This window comes from Medicago sativa, chromosome 1 (genome assembly GCF_051527215.1).
Source record: "Medicago sativa cultivar Bolivia chromosome 1, Bolivia_mono, whole genome shotgun sequence".
In the NCBI taxonomy this organism is placed as follows: domain Eukaryota; kingdom Viridiplantae; phylum Streptophyta; class Magnoliopsida; order Fabales; family Fabaceae; genus Medicago; species Medicago sativa.
The window spans coordinates 72449289-72465685 of NC_140749.1; the positions used below are offsets into that span (position 1 = coordinate 72449289).

Consider the following 16397-nt stretch of genomic DNA (forward strand, 5'->3'; position numbering starts at 1 on the left):
ACACTCCCGAATACACTTGAGTTGGAGATACCAGACTTTCCTTCACTTCATGCTTCATGTGGTGTCTTTCCCTACACGCTTCTTGTTTGAGAACGATTAAATAGATAAACTAAAAAAAGAATTGTAGTTTCTTACTTTTAGAAAGGAGAAGGTAATGATGAGCTTTTAGGAGAAATCAAGGAGATAATTAGAGAATACTTTGTTTTTTGCTTTTACTTGTTTGTTTGGTTTACAAATGCCAACATCTCCCCTTTTATAAGTTCAAAGCGAGAGTTCTACACACATCAAGATAATATTTTACATACTTTAAGAGTTCTACACACTTTTCTCTATGACTTTCATAATTTTGTCTCTATACTTCTCATCTATTTTATAAACTTTTCTAAAGCCTTCTTTTATACTACACTTAAACCAAAATGGGTCTAACACTTGATTAATTCAATAGATCAAATCAAGTTTATGATCCACGAAGTATACACAACTATATAAACTTACAAAAATTACTTTATAAAATTTTACTTTTACATTAGATGATACATATACCGACATATTCTGTTATATGCACCTTATTAAAACTAAATAGAATTAACATGGTAGGGTGCTTGGGTCTAACATTCTAACCACTTTTTTTTCATCCACAAATTTTAAACTCGAGATCTTACTCTAAGAATTCAAGTTCGAATTTTGCTCTCCACCCAGCACAAATCACTCGCACCCTGCAGCGTTGCCATTTTTACCCCTGCGCAAGTTAAGTCACGCTGCGCACCTTAACTTGCGCAAGTTATATATTATGCGTGACTTAACATGCGATGAGTTAACTTGCGCAGCGTTAGTTAAGTCATATATCAGCAACACAGAAACACATTTCCCTCCTTTCTCCAACTTCCCAACTTCGAAATTTTTCCCCCCATATCTGATTTTCATCATTCTTGCGCCATTCAAAGCCAATTTCTCCCACATTATCAAGTAAGTGATGATTACCCTACTTAATTGCATTTAACTTGTAGAAATTTTAGTTTTTTTTGAAGAAATATGACATTTTTAAGTTTTTATAAATTTGGCTTGCATGTTAGTTTTGATGATTGTTAGTGACGAATTAACTTAGAAATTGTTGTTTAGAAGTTGTTTAGAGTAGAATGTGGTAGTTTAGGGTCTACAAATTGTTAGATTAAGGTAGTTGTTTGAAAATTGCACACCATGTGTTTGGTAAAATGTATCAATGGTAATTATTTTGTTTTTTTGGATTGTGACTTATCAAATTAGTTAGCATATGGTTTGTTAATTTTGATTATAACATGTTTGACTGCAATGTGGTAGTTTACGGATTGAAATGACATTGTTGGAATTTTAGTGTTGTTGTTGAATTGTTGAAAATGACACAATGTGCGTGTGAAAATGTATATTGAATTTGTGTTTTGTTAAATATTGTGCAGATATGCCTCGGAGGAATACGTCTCAGAGACCTCCTGAGCCGCCTCAGGATAGGAGCGACAGACTTAGGGCAGGGAGGATGGCCCCTACTGGTAGTGCACGGAGGGAGAAAGAAGCATTACGCCCTCCTATGGCTGGTCGTGGGAGAGGTGGGGGAGCGAGACTTGCTAGAGTTGATGCTGCAGGGGGGTCAACGTCGCAGACGGGTCCATCCCAGACGGTGAACCCGACACAGTATCAACAGGATTATCAGGTGTATGAGCAGGCGCATGATCAGGCCTATCATTTTCAGGAGCCTCAGCCTCAGCTATATCAGTTTGTTATTCAGGAGCCTGCTTTTGAGGAGCCACCTGTTATTGAGGAGCCTCAGCAGAATGATGAGCCTGAGCAGCCTGAGCCTCGTTTTCAGGGGGTGCCGAGGGTGGTGTACGAGGCCAGCCCGGACGGTTATGCAGGGGGGCCTTTTGATCTCGCGCTTTTACCTAACTTTGGTGGACATGATATGAGTTGATGTCGATGTAAGTATAATTTAATGTTTATTTTACTTCTTTTTTTGTTTTGAAATTCAATTAAAATAATTAATGTTGTTGTTAAATGTCTATGCTATTCTTACTCAGTGTTTATTTTACTTTTACTATTTATACAACTTATTTTAATTATTATTTTACTTATTTAATGTTAGACTTAACATTTATGTTAGCATATATTTAATGTTTGTTTTACTTGTTATTTATTTAACGGGGTTGTTTGTTGTGTTTTGTTTTTGTAATTCAGTTTCGAAGAAGATATAGGGTGAAAGGTATCTCGCACGGGAAGAAGATGAGCGTTAAAAATTTGGCATTGCCTATTCCGGGGGAACAAAATGAGTGGTTTTGGAGTGAAGTGAATATGTCCGGTCTGACTCCCCTCCTGACTAGTGGGTACGAGAACATATCTCACGGGTTCGTTCGTGCGATGACAGAGAGATGGCATGAGGAGACCAGCAGCTTCCATCTACCTGTTGGTGAGATGACCATGACACTAGATGATGTGGTGTGTCTCCTAGGCATCCCCATCACTGGGAGACTCCTTCCTGATAGAGAGTTAACCCGTGAGGAGGGGCTAGAGATGATGCAGGCGGACCTACTGTTTACAGAGGAGGATGCCGCTAAGGAGCTGACAAAACAGGGTGGTTCTCACATCAGTTTTGGTGTACTGAAGAGGCGATACGAGGAGCTCTTAAATAGGTGTAATCAGCTTCTTAAGATTGACAAAGTTGAGGAGCAAAACGAGCGAATTGTAGTTAGGTTGGCCTGCGTTAAGGCGTTTCTGTTGCTCTTGCTTGGCTGGACCATTTTTTCCGCCAAGAACAACAAAACATTAATCTTCTTTGGCTGCTTGCGCTGCAAGATATGGAAGAGTTGGACAGCTGGTCATGGGGTGGGATGGGACTTGCGTTCCTATATGAGCAGCTATCTCTTACCTCCGACTCATCTGTGGCCTCCATTGGTGGTTACATGACATTGCTTGTGGTAATATTTGTTTTTCTTCTTTTTTTACTTATTGGATCGTAAATGTTTAGTTGTTTGTATAATTCTTGCGGTGATATAAATATTTGTTTCTTTGTGTTTGCAGGGATGAACTTTGGCGCACTTCTCGAACATCATTCCGAGGATTGATGATGATGCCTACGACCCTACTGTTTCCCCGCTTGTGAGTAAATGGAAACCTCCCAGGGGCTTTACTGATCCGGGACACTACCGAGCTGCCATCGATTCGATGGACCTTTCTCATGTCACCTGGAGGCCGTACGAGAGACAACGACACATCACGCCCTTTCAGGATATATGCTGGTACTCCGGATGGATCATGGCCGGCAGCGACAGGATGGTCCGTCACTTGCCAGAGCGGATTCTTAGGCAGTACGGGTATGTCCAGAGAATTCCCAGACCTCCTACAGACATTGAGCTTCTTGCGGTGGATGACGTGGCCCAGGCCTTCACGGAGTTTGCTCTACATGTCCTCAGCCATCAACAGAGGAGTCATCCGGTTCCAGATAATGAGTCGTGGTTTCATACCATGGGGTACATGAAATGGTTCGTTAGAGTATCACATCCTATTGTGAACCCCCCTGCGGCCATTCCTGACTACGCAGCTGATTCCCCTCCTCGTCCTGTCCCTCCTTATGAGGAGGTTCTTGTTGAGCATCAGTGGGCCAGACATCCTCTCGCCCCATACCAGATCATCAGCAACATCAGAGCTAGAGTGGACAGTGCAATTGGGCATCCAGATGTGTTTGGTAATCCAGAGGTTCTTCGCATCATGCAGGGCATACAATCTGAGTGGAGCATGCTGGAGCAGGTGCCGACTCCGCGGAGGAGGAATAGGAGTCCACGGGATGGACCAACATGACTTGTGTAGCTTTTATGACTTGTGTAGTTTTTTTTGTTTGACATTTTGTTGAATTTGGGTGTAATCCTATAACACTTGCGCTTTTTTGCGTTTTTATGACATTATGCGTTATTTTATTCCGTTGTTTTATTATGTTATTTTTTCGTAATATAATTATGAGTTAATGCTTGATTGAATGAATGCTTGAATGAATGATGAAAAATGTATGCTTGAATGAATGTATGAAAGAAGGATTGAAAAAATAGGGAAAAAAGAGGTTTTTGCCTCTTCTGGTTGTATGCACAGAGTGTGCGTGAGTTAACTCACGCATGTGCTACTGGCTGCGTGAGTTAACTCACGCAGTGTTAATGGTTGCGCAAGTTAACTGACGTAGTGTTTAACACTTGCGTTACTTAAGTTGCGCAACGCATGTTAACTAACGCATACATTTACACTTGCGTTAGTTAACATGCGCAAGGGTAAATATGGAAGGGCTGCAGGATGCGAGCAAAATGTGCTGGGTGGAGAGCAAAATTCTTCAAGTTCTGTTACACTCAAATCAATGTAGAATATTGGTACCAAATAGAGTATATGTCGAATGTTACTATTTTTATTTCAATTATTTAATGTGATAAGTACAAGGAAACAATAGTGCTCTGAGTTAATAATAATATATAGGAAAGATATATGTTTACATGGGTATATAAGTACGTATACAAAACAGAAAACACCATATGATACAATAGTCATCATCTCCAAATGACCGAATCATGGCTTTATTAATGAGACTATATATTTATATTACACAAAAATCAAATAAATAATTCACAAAATTAAACTAATATATTCCCATCAGACTTCCAATAATCATGAAGTTCAGCACAATATCACACACCATCTATGCATCCTAGCTAGCTCCACATAACCATACCCGTTGAAATCAACAACACAGTGATCCAATGGAACCTTCCTCCAAAGATTGAGCTTGCTGGGGAATACCAAATTAGACACATCATCAGAAATCAATTTTGTTGAAACTTCATAGTAATAGTAACTTTATACAATTTGATCCATAAGAAAACTAGCAAAATTTCAAAATAATCCTAAATTTAAAAATCTTGAACCTCATTAGTCCGTTGGTAACAATTTCTGTGTTAGGGCTTGAAAATTTAACATGAATAACAAAGAAAAATTGTGCAAGATGAGAAGAAAACATAGTCGAATCTCACCATGACTCTCAACATCTCCGGTTGAATTTGAAACTTTAATTCCAAGTCTGGAACAATCAGATCCAAGAGTACCTTCAAAATTTAAAGTCCACCAAGATATTAATCCATGTTTGGTCAATATTCTTCTTTTTCTAACATTTGTTACCATTGTCAAAATAACTGAATAAATAAAGGTTTAAGGATGCTTACATTCACTGTAACAAGGGAAGACAGATATATTGAGAAGATTATAATAATTGGGGTTGCATTCACATCTGTGTGTATGTGTCTTGTTCTTGGTGCATTGTCCTTCTCCACAATATGCCCAATAGCAAGCTACAAAAATATTTTTTTTATTTGCATGCTATAGTTAGTGTGAGCTCAAACTTTATCATTGTAAATTTCTCTTTTATACTATCAATAAATAAGAAAGTATCACCAAACTCATGAAACCTTTTTGTGCATATAATATGAAAGATTGTACCAAAAAAAAATTATGAACCTTTTGAATTGATAATATGGTTCAGTTTTTTTGTGGTCCAGTTTGGTTCAGTTTATGGATACGATTCAGTTAACCACATTTTTGCACACCCCTAGTGTTAATGAACTTCAATTAACGTTAATTGTTCAGAAGAACACAAATTTGAATCCTGATTTTAGCAAGACTTTACTTATGTCATGACTGAATTCTGAATAACCAAAGTCAACAAAGAGTTAAGTAGCGTTACACTTACGATCAAAAGCGGAAATATTGCGAGGTAAAGTCTTCTCTGGAACTGGAGGAGGTGCTGGTTGGCAACCATAATTCAAGCTACCTACAAGATAAATGATAGAATAGAGGAGATTTAGGTTAAAGTTTAAGTTGTTACCTTCATAAAAAAAATTAAGTTAATGCCTTAATTCTTATATATTTATTTGAGTAGCAAGTAAATAAGAGTTAGTAAGGAGGAAAAGAGATTGAAATTTACATTGAGGAATGACACATGGAAGAAAGCTAGTAGCAAATATATCATCATCTTCATCTTGGGTTCGCTTCCAGCCAGAATCGCATTCACAAACAAAGTTCAAAGGGTAACTTGAATTCACCACACAGTTTCCTTTCCCACACTCCACTTCTTCACAAACCTTTTCTGCAATTAATATATCCATATATATATGTCACGGTTAAGTTAATAAATATATAGATGATCATATTAGTTTGTCAAAAAAAGATGATCATATTAGTATACAAATACAATAATTCACTATCATGTAAAGTTTCCATGTATATATGCATTAGATATATAGGTGATTTTTTTTTCTTTTCAAAAATGAGTTTACGTACCAAGGACATCATCAACAAAATCCCCTTTGGCAGCCATGGGAAGTAGTAACATGAGAACCATGGCTATAAGACCCAACAACTTGAAAGAACCCATTTGGTAATGTCACAAATAGTATAGAATTGGAAAGTAAGGAGAAGATGATGTACTATAACAATAAGAATTAGTACAAGGTGTATGATTGAGAAAGGATTTGAACGTGTCCTTCTATATATAGTAAAGAGGGTGTTTTTTGTGGCGTGTTTTTATTGTTGGTTCATAGGTTTTTTCTTACACGTCTTTATTATTATATTCATTCATATATAATGATATAGTATCAATATTAATATTATAGCTTTTTTTTCTAATTTTTTTATTATACCTTCTAGTCTTCTAAGATTGAAGTTTTTTTTTTTTTGACTGGGAAGGTTGAAGTAGTATTTGTGATAGCATCTGACATTCCCATAAAATTTATTGTGTTTCACATATACTTGATTTTTGTTTAAATGTATTATGTAATTTAAGTTATCATTTCAAAAAGAAAAAGAAGTTTGTACTCAAAAAAAGAAGTTGGTACTAATTCGGGCTATCACAATTAGCTATTAGTTAATTTTTTTTTCTTATGCTTTGTTTACGAATTTGATGGGGAAGGGAAGGGAGGGATTTGGAAAAAGGAATGAGCAAGTGGAAAAAATAGGGGACAATAAAAGTGATTTTGGAGGGTTAATTTTTCTTCACAATACAAAACCCTCTTCATTTAGGGAACTAAAAAATTGCACCCTCTTCATTTAGGGAACTAAAAAATTGCATTGAAGAAGTATTTTGGGAGGGGTTTTGAGTGGTTTATATGAATTCTTCAAATTAATTTATATTGTTATAATATTTTTAAAATTAAAAATATACGAATCATATGCATTAATTTATCATTATTTAAAAAAAAAATCCATTTTTCTCTATATTTCGCACCCCCAAAGCCTTCTTTTCTCCTCCCCTCAAAACTCCCAACAAAGCCTTAAGAAATTGAAATATTTTTATTAAGAACTTCATAACTAATTAATCACTTCAACTTCTTTATCAAGTGCAATTTTATAAAGTACAAAGGGTAATGAAAGAAGTTAGAAATTTGATTAGTATTATTTATCATTTTGTTATTTATATATTTACTATGGTATCATAGAAAGGGTACGTTGAACATATTACGCTGATATTAAAATGGAAAATAAAGAAAGTGGTGTGATAAATATAGTAAAATTGGTGATTTGCTAGGAACATAAAAAGAGAGAAACTAAGATGTCAAATTAGTACAGAAAAATTGGAGGTGATATAAGTGTTATGTTAAAATTACATGTTTTCATTGCAAAATTATGATCAAATTCAAAATTTAATTTAAAAGAGAGTAAGAGACTTTTATTTGTCACACAAATAGCTTCGTCACACAGCAATTTTGGAAGAAAAATAATTTCTATTTTAATCACCTAATGTTTTCTATTGCTGCCCCGCATTTCAAAGTAAATTTAAGTTCTTCTTAGCATTTCAAAGAAAATTTAAGTTCTTCTTATCTAGAAGATTAAAAAGTAAACATAGGCAGCTTTTTCTTCCAAATAAAATGGTCTAGTTCTAGGAAAAATAGACGTCAACATAGAAGACCCTAAGAATAATCCAGGTTGAGTCCTATCAGAACCACATTTTTCACCAAATTAGTTATGATACTATTGTAGCATGGCCGGTTGATATGAATGGCCGTGAAATCTGATTTAGGAGTGGTTACTTATTTAAAATTAATCCTTCAAAAGAACTTTTAATTTTTTTGACTAAGTCAGAGCCAGAAGAGTAACGGCATAGATTAGAGTCAAATCACAAATATTTAAGTTATATTGATGCACTCATGTTCAACATTAACATCTAGAAATTGATGAAGTTAACAACCATGGTTGACCATCTACCTCTTATTCTTTTTCTACCATGCTTCTTGAGGGTGATGGGTATTTGCATTTGCGTACGAAATAGCACAAACCAATAATGCGCGTGTATATGATCTACACAATTAAGAAAAGGTAAAAACGGTCAGACCAGGATATTATTTACAGTATATAATTATTTGTATGAGAACACCTGAACAATGTGCGAGCATAATTTTATTGCATGCATCATTATCCTTGGTACGTTTATAAAGACTTTGATATATGAAACCACATAGATTAGTCTGCGTACATTTCTAGAGACTCGATGGAGTATATGGACTACTAATCCACCATTACACTACAACAATAAAAAACGCAAAAAACTTTGACATATGTCACCATTTCCAATGTGTTATTTGTAAATCAAAATACATGGACCACATTTATATGTATATATTTTATTTTTCATCTTTTAAAACTTTCACACATAAATCAAACAACATCCTATTTCACATCAAAATTTTAATATCAAATATCATTTCTTTAAAAAATGGCTTGTGTATCTAAAGATTTTTATTTATTTTGATGATGTTTAAAAGTCCCTACAAGACTACCCTCCTCACATTCCAAACTCTTTCACTACTCTCAAGTTAAATGGTTTATTAGGGACTTTTTAAAAGGAGAGTCTCAACCTAAACTCCTTTTTCTCTCAATCTTTGTTTCCATACAATCTCTCTTACTTGCCTCAAATCTTTTCCTTTTTCTATTAGACTTTACTTGCCCGAAAACCTCGAACCTCGCTTGCCTCCAAACCTTTGAACGGGGCAACATTAGTTTGCTGCACAATTTACAACAATTGTCTTCCATTTTCGCTCTTTATCCCACTCCATCCTTAATTATTGTCCCTTTGCGAACCACCAACCGCAGATAGGTTGTTCTTCAAAAGCAATCAAGCACTCGAATTTGTTTGTGTTGAAGGAGAGAAGCCATTTTGTCAGCAAAAATGAAGAGAAACCAGGAAAACTGAATCCAACATTACCCCATGACCAGATATAATTGTCAAAAGCATAACACTAGCCTAGTTACAAAATTGGGCGACCAGTCTCTACTCAAGGCCAACATCTGGCTTTATTTTGTTGACAAAAAATATATCTGGCGTTCTTTTAAACTGAGTTTAACATTAGCATTAACTCAGTTTAAATTAACTTATAACTTATGAAAAAAAATTGAATTAAAATACATTTATGCAACATCACAAAAAATAATTGTGAGAGAAATTAATTAATGGTATTCTCACAAATTGAAATGTACTAAAAAATTTTGTTTTTGATAAAATGTAAAACTTTTTATTTTATCAAATATGTAAAACTTGTTTATTATCTAAGAAACTATTGTTTAAATTAATCATAGTTATTGCAAAAAATAACATTTTTTTCATAAATAATTAAATACATTTAAGTGCACGGATACAAGGGTTAAGATTCCAACCTGCTCCCTTTACTGAATAGGATTTATTTGGACATAAAATAAAACATCTATTACAACAATTATACAAGAGTCAGACAGGTATTGTTACCATGAAAATATTTATGGTCTGCTTCATACATTAGTTAACGAACTTTAGTCACAATTACTCAGTAAGGTGGAAGAAAAGGGTAATGAAAAAAATGACAGCCTACAAAAATCAGCTGGCTAAATGCTCCCGTGTGATTGAAGAAACACCAGAACTCAATAAATGACTACAGTGCATACCTAGAGGAGTTTACGGGGATTCTTCTGTGTTGTTAGTGTTCCCCTTGAAGCTCTTGCTCAACCAGATAGCAGTTTCTCTTGGAGAAACCTTCTCGGGGCCAAATGGTTTCAACAAAACTCCTAGTTCATCATACCTTGCTTGCTGGAGCAATCTTGCACTAAATTCAAGCAACCCTTCTAAGGCTTCAGCCCTTTGTTGGAAAGATGAAGTGTCAAACTGTCGGCGCTGCAAATCTGAAGATGTGTAGCTTGATGCACCTGCCGTTGCATTTTGATCAGAGGAACCACTTTTATCCTCATGAATTTCCTTTAACATGCTGCGCTTGATTCCCTGCCAATCATCCGTAGAACTAGGCTTAACAGAGGCTCTATCACATACCTCTATTGTGCATTTGTCTATCACAGTTGAATGAGATGGGAATCCTGAGGAACCTTGTGCAGAGGTTGACGTCTTATTGACAGGGAACAAACAATCATCATATGATGATAATGGGAATTCAGCTATCCTATCAATGCGGGGAGAGTTAACTGAGATATCCGGTGAAGACACATGGCTAAGCAAACCAACACTCTTCCTGGAAGGAGGCTCCTGAATACCACCCCTTGTTGGCAAAGGAAATGATGCTCTGCGATTTGTATGAGCAGATTTTGTGATGCTGTGTGAAACAGGAAGCTGCAACCATGGTTTAGAAAGTCAGGCATTGTGTAAACTTGTAAACTTCATATTTTGGATAAAGTAAATTCACTTGTGACCACATATCACCCCTCGCTATTTTGAATATTACAATATATTCTTAATACATATTATCATATTTTATCATCGGACACGATTGTCAAATGTTAATTTTTTATATAGTATATTATTACTTCTACAATTAATCTCCTATTGTTTTCTTTTTATATTTTATAAAAATATTTGAATACAGAGAATTTAACAGAAGTATTAAACCCAGAATTAACTTCTCTAATGGTGCATGTACTGTTTTATGAATTGATATAAATGGTATAATCAGAGCTATCTAGCAGGAAAATTAAGTGTAAAAGCTGTGTACGTTGATGATTAAAAAAAAAGCTTGTGATTTTTTGTATAAAACAAATGAAAAGGATAAAATTAAAAGCTAATTACACAACAGAGGTTTCTGTAATATAATGCTAACAGTAATATTAAAAACTAGGAAGAATGTTCTTGTCTTTTGATTTAATCAATATAAATACCCCAATCTTTAAAAAGTACCATTAAAGGTCTGGGAGTGGTCCATTTTTAAACAAACCATTTAACAATGCGACAAGCTTAAGTTTCTTTCATGAATAAACCACGTGGCAAACATATTCCTCTACCACAAACTAAAAGGAAAAAAGAAAAGGCCAAAGACGCTTGAAATACTTACGGTTTGCTTTACTACCTTACGATTGTTAGAGGATTCCATTGATTTTCTGTTGGTGCCAGAAACTTTTGTTGAAGTGAACTTTGGAGCCTTAGCAATACTAGAAGTTCTGGAAACAACAGGTTTATGGACCGACTTCATGTCACGGCTATCACCTGTACATAATTCCGCTAACCTTTGATTCAAGTGATCAGGAGTACAACCTATTTCTAGGGTAGAGCATACAGAATCTTGATCAGCTCCAGATATGCTAGGATTTAGAGTGCGGTCGTTACTGTAAGAATAGCGCTTATCCCTAACAGTGTCTTCTGGAACTAAAAATCTAGTTTTCTTCGTGTACTTTGACTCTTGCCAATGAGCAGGCAATGTATTTCGCCTGGGGCTATTGAGTTTGAGATGGATCTTTAGAACATAAGATTGAAGATGTGGGTGCCCAAGAAGCTCAGAAGCCTACCACAGGAAGTAAAACTTAAAATGAGAAAATAGGTTCATGTGACAGATCAAATTTAAACTCGCACGGTCGAGCATAGCATGATATCTACCCAGAGTTAAATAGAAGAATGAATGTTATAGGACCATGTAATCTTGAAACAAAATTTGAGGAATGTGCGGTTAAATTTCATGCTTGTTCTTCAGATGATAGTATAAATGACCATCTTTTTAGACACTTGGTTCAACTAAAAAACATGAAATAGTGGTGCCATTGCATTGCATTATGCAAGGTCAATGGAGAATTATACATACACTGGGCCTCAGCTCTGGATTTTTCCGCAGCATGCTTTTCACCAGACTTCGACTGCCAAAAGGAAAAACAAATGACTCAACCAATCATCAATCATACAATCTAAAATTTTATAGTACTAATAATTAATTGCTATATTTTAACAAGAAACGCCACTTTGAATTATCTTTCGCTAACCCACTCCTTTTAGCTTCAGACACTATGATTGTTAAATGCTAAATTTTGCAGCATAAGACATTACAATACACTTTGCAAATGGCAAGATTAACCACGGTAACTCCATGATGCAAGGATAAGGACTTACAATGAACTAGAATATTTTGTTGGCAGTGGAGCTACTATGGACTTACTAATCTTGATAATCAATGCTTGTATATCCTGTTCAAAGAAATTGAAAGATAATTAGGTAATCAAATAAAACAAGTTTGCATAGAAGATATGAAAACAGTAAAGCATAAGATTTCAATTCTTTGAGACAGAAGTATAACCATGCAGCTGATAATGTAGTTAAACACCATAGTTGAAAAAAATATGTTCAACAAGGTTACAGAAAGAAAGTTAAATGGATTTAAGCCTAGAGGTCAGCCAACACAGCACAAGATCCCCGTCCAAGCATTGAAATCTGATGATAGTCAAATCGATAAGCAAATGTGTTTATACAACACATCCTGATGGTGAATATAAAGATTGAAGATGTGGGTATAAACTTCAGGGGGATGTGTTGTATAAACTTTAAGGGGATCTTTAGAACATAAGATTGAAGATGTGGGTGCCCAAGAAACTTACAAATGCTTTGAATGCAGGCTTATGTCCTGCCATTTCGTATATACAACATCCTGGATAACCGATTTCAGATATTATACATACATAATAAACCAATAATAGATAGTTTATGGAGAAAAAATAATCATAACAAAAGTACTAATTACCCAAGGACCAAATATCTGATTTAGAACCATAAGGTATATCAGCAAGGAGCTCAGGGCACATGTAGCTAGGAGTTCCCACAACCTACACAATACAAGAAAATGATTAATTGATGATTAAATGTAATCAATGTCAGAAAGGTGGATTCATTCAAGCATTACACATTACTTACAGAGGAAGTAAGATCATCAGAAGTCAACATTTTGGCAAGTCCAAAATCACCTGATTCATCATTGACCACTTGTAACAAAAATTTCAATGATCTATACCTTACTTAATGAACCATAGAATAGAAATAACATACCCAATCTTATGTCACGATCTTTCGTCAAGAAGATATTTGAACACTGATGGAATCATGTGATTTTCTCATTAGTATATAGCTTAATAAGATTTAGATGCAAATAGAAATACCACTTTTATGTACAAAGAGAAATCTGTTACAAACCTTGACATCACGATGAAGAATGTGATTCATGTGCAAGTAGTCAAGTGCCATAAGAAGTTGAACGAGCCACTTGCAAAGTTTCTGAAAACAAATGATCCTTTTTAGAATTTAAATGCAATATTTCAAATGTTATCTTCACTCTTGTCAGAAATCAAAATATCAGCAAGGAGAAAAAGGGACACTAACCTCCTCGGGAAACAGAACACCATTAGTCTTCTTTATAGCTTCCGCCCTGGGTTACATAACAATGTAATTCAAATATTTTCATGCTTCAATTCACATAAGCTGAAAGAAAATTGAACTATAAAATATACACTAGAAGAAGTCAAGAATAGAGACTTACATATCTCCACCCTCACAGTAACCTATAATTATGCAGACATAGCAACCCTGAGAAGGAAGAGCCAAAATAGGTCAATACTTGAAGTTTATATGACAAAAAAACAAGACGTTTCAGCCACTCTTATAACTAACCAACAAGATGGAAGAGATGTAAAAATTAAGATGCAAAATACCTTTTCTACCCATGAGTCTTTATACTCCACAATGAATGGGTTTCGTAATTTAGAGATAAGCTCCATCTATACATGCCATAAGAAACACATTAGAATTATCTTGAATCATATCCACAGACAATTTCACAAGAAGCAATGTGGTCAAAGTAAGTTGTCATGAAGTTTACTGCTTAATGTAAATATTAAGGTTAGAAACCTATCTTTAGACTCTTTAGCATCTAGCAAATAAAATTTCTCAAAAACTACAGCACAGATGCACAAGGAAACATGCAGCATGCAGAGGAAAATATTTTATAATACAGCAAAACAACACAAGATAATAACGCCCTGTTTGTATAAACGGCTTAATTTGAAGCTTATAGCGTAAGCGCTTATGTATGGGCTATTTTTACAACAAAAGATAAAATAAAGTTAAATCATCTTCGGATAAGCTATAAGCTGTTTTCATAAGTTCTCCCAAACAGTCTCACAAGTGCTTATGCCAGAAGATAATATCAAATAAACCAATCCAAACATGACCTAAGTCAGTTCACTAATTGAATCATGACTAAGAAGCACGAACCTCCTGGTGTGCAGATCTACGAGACCGCTCCGTTTGGCGGGCAAGTCTAATCTTCTTCAACACATATCTACATAATCAAAACCCATTATTAAAAAAAGCATTCCTAATAATGATACATAGGATCTCATACATCATAATTTAAGGAAGCAAAAAAAAAGCCAAGGTAGGCTCCATTTCTTACTTTTTCTTCTCATGTTTATGTCTCACAAGAAGAGCTGAACCAAAAGCACCTTTTCCAATTTGCTCAAGTACTTCATACTGCTCCATGTCATCAATTTAGTAAAAAAAATTCCCCTCTCTTCAGTACAAACCAAAACAATTGTGTTAGTCAAGATTTGCATATACTTTGTACTCATCAACATAACATTTTTCCTTTTCTCTTTTCTTATGGTAGAATAAGAAAAGTACTACACAATGCAATCAAACCCGAAAATAAACCAAAATCAGTAATCTGTCACATAATTTAGACAAAAAAAATATATTAAATATAGTATAAAAACTAAGTTTAGCACTTCTAATTACAATTACAGTTTAGCATAAAGCATATTCCCTCCGGTCTCAAATATAAACAAATAATTTTTTGTAGTTTCGTTGAATAACTGATGTATCTGGTCTATATTATTGCTAATATAATCGATAATTAACGACAGATCCCTGAATTTGAATAATTAGTGTTCAAGTTCAAGCATAAAAATGATTCATATAAACTAGTACTAGTATCTTTAAGTTTCCATTTATAGGAATTAACCTAGTGAAGCAGTAGCAATTATTTGAGAAAATACTGAGATTTAGATTAACTAACTACGTGTTGCTTTCTCAACTACATTTCATAGAAACACACGACACAGCAATAAATTAAGCAGTAACGAAAATAAATAGCAGAAAAAATCGTTACAGTTCATAAATCAGAAAGTGGAAGAAAAAGTCAAATGCAGAAGAATTTAAGCAGGAAAAGTTGAATTAAGAAATTTGATAAGAGAAATATGAAGGAAGCATGGAAATAAGTTGAATCAGTTGGAAAATTGGAAGGAAGGAGTGAAATGTACCTAAGTTGTGTGAGTCGGTGGAAGCAAGAAAGAGGAAGAAGTTGAAGAAGAAGAAGAATGGATCGAAAGGATTTGAAATGTAGATGGAAAGAAGAAGAGTTAGAGATTGGATAATGAGAAGTTGAAGAATGGTGAAGGAGTTGAAAAACGACACCGTTGTTCTGGGAGAAGAAGAAGTAGATGAAGTTGTAGAAGAAGCTCTTTCGCCATTCTCGTTCTGAGAAGGAAAAGGACAAATTCAGAGAGAGAAATGGAGAGAGACTACACTACATTTATTTAATATTATATTTCCAATAATTAATTTGATATCCACAAGTGATGAATCTCATCTAAAATTTACGAGTTTGGACGAAGATATTCAACTTAACAATCAGATGTTGTATTTACAATATTATTTAATATTATTTGTTTTTGAATTTCTAATATAGATAGATAAAATAAAATAACCATTGAAAATTCATACATAAACGAAGGAGTCGAGATTTAAACTTTAATAATAATATTCGATCGAATAATTTAAGTATTTTTTATCGGTTGAGTTAAAATTTGTGGATGATCGAAAGCGCAAGTGGTGTTGTGAATGGTTGAGAGGGCTTTGTTTGAGGCTAAAACCAGTGTCCCGTGAGGGGGAGATATTTTTTTTTACTTTAGCATGATGTAAACTGTAAGAGCATCTCCAATGGGGGGTCCTTACTTAACAAGGACCACTCCCCGTTAAGGACCCTCTATTGGAGGAAGAAAAATTGAGTCCCCGTTAAGGAACGGGTAACTATATAAGGATCCTCTCTCTCCTGAGTAACTAACGGGTC

General features: G+C 34.8%; 3 protein-coding genes across 4 annotated transcripts; 1 reads left to right on the forward strand and 2 right to left on the reverse strand.

Moving 5' to 3' along the window:
* The first annotated feature begins 2833 nt into the window (after window positions 1-2833).
* LOC146957123 (uncharacterized) lies at window positions 2834-3850 on the forward strand. Its single transcript, XM_085734377.1, has 2 exons — window positions 2834-2942; window positions 3046-3850. The coding sequence occupies exon 2, from the start codon at window positions 3190-3192 to the stop codon at window positions 3820-3822; it is 633 nt and encodes a 210-aa protein (XP_085590503.1). The 5' UTR covers window positions 2834-2942; window positions 3046-3189; the 3' UTR covers window positions 3823-3850.
* Window positions 3851-4389: 539 nt separating this feature from the next.
* On the reverse strand, window positions 4390-6518 carry LOC146957124 (uncharacterized). The gene is made up of 6 exons (XM_085734386.1): window positions 6334-6518; window positions 5978-6139; window positions 5744-5824; window positions 5220-5345; window positions 5031-5102; window positions 4390-4789 (listed from the first exon to the last, which is right to left on the reverse strand). The coding sequence occupies exons 1-6, from the start codon at window positions 6425-6427 to the stop codon at window positions 4713-4715; spliced, it is 612 nt and encodes a 203-aa protein (XP_085590512.1). The 5' UTR covers window positions 6428-6518; the 3' UTR covers window positions 4390-4712.
* Window positions 6519-9686: 3168 nt separating this feature from the next.
* Window positions 9687-15828, reverse strand: NEK2 (NIMA-related kinase 2). Of its 2 annotated transcripts, none has more exons than XM_085734401.1 (15): window positions 15589-15828; window positions 14724-14838; window positions 14543-14609; window positions 13981-14046; window positions 13809-13855; window positions 13652-13697; window positions 13466-13546; window positions 13322-13364; window positions 13190-13239; window positions 13020-13101; window positions 12877-12926; window positions 12395-12468; window positions 12093-12144; window positions 11367-11798; window positions 9687-10636 (listed from the first exon to the last, which is right to left on the reverse strand). In XM_085734401.1, exons 2-15 carry the CDS (start codon window positions 14807-14809, stop codon window positions 9974-9976), a joined length of 1839 nt encoding a protein of 612 aa, XP_085590527.1. In that variant the 5' UTR covers window positions 14810-14838; window positions 15589-15828; the 3' UTR covers window positions 9687-9973. The 2 variants fall into 2 exon arrangements, with proteins under 2 accessions (XP_085590527.1, XP_085590520.1); XM_085734394.1 differs by having other exon boundaries at window positions 11352-11798.
* Window positions 15829-16397: the final 569 nt, after the last annotated feature.

Coding starts and splice junctions, on each gene's coding strand:
- LOC146957124 (XM_085734386.1), bottom strand. CDS start 6,427: ATGGGTTCTTTCAAGTTGTTGGGTCTTATAGCCATGGTTCTCATGTTA. Junction 6,140..6,333: donor TTTTGTTGATGATGTCCTTG/GTACGTAAACTC, acceptor TATTAATTGCAG/AAAAGGTTTGTGAAGAAGTG. Junction 4,790..5,030: donor CGGAGATGTTGAGAGTCATG/GTGAGATTCGAC, acceptor GGTATTCCCCAG/CAAGCTCAATCTTTGGAGGA.
- LOC146957123 (XM_085734377.1), top strand. CDS start 3,190: ATGGACCTTTCTCATGTCACCTGGAGGCCGTACGAGAGACAACGACAC.
- NEK2 (XM_085734394.1), bottom strand. CDS start 14,809: ATGGAGCAGTATGAAGTACTTGAGCAAATTGGAAAAGGTGCTTTTGGT. Junction 13,365..13,465: donor TTCTTCATCGTGATGTCAAG/GTTTGTAACAGA, acceptor TGATTCCATCAG/TGTTCAAATATCTTCTTGAC. Junction 10,637..11,351: donor GTAAGGTAGTAAAGCAAACC/GTAAGTATTTCA, acceptor CCATGGTTGCAG/CTTCCTGTTTCACACAGCAT.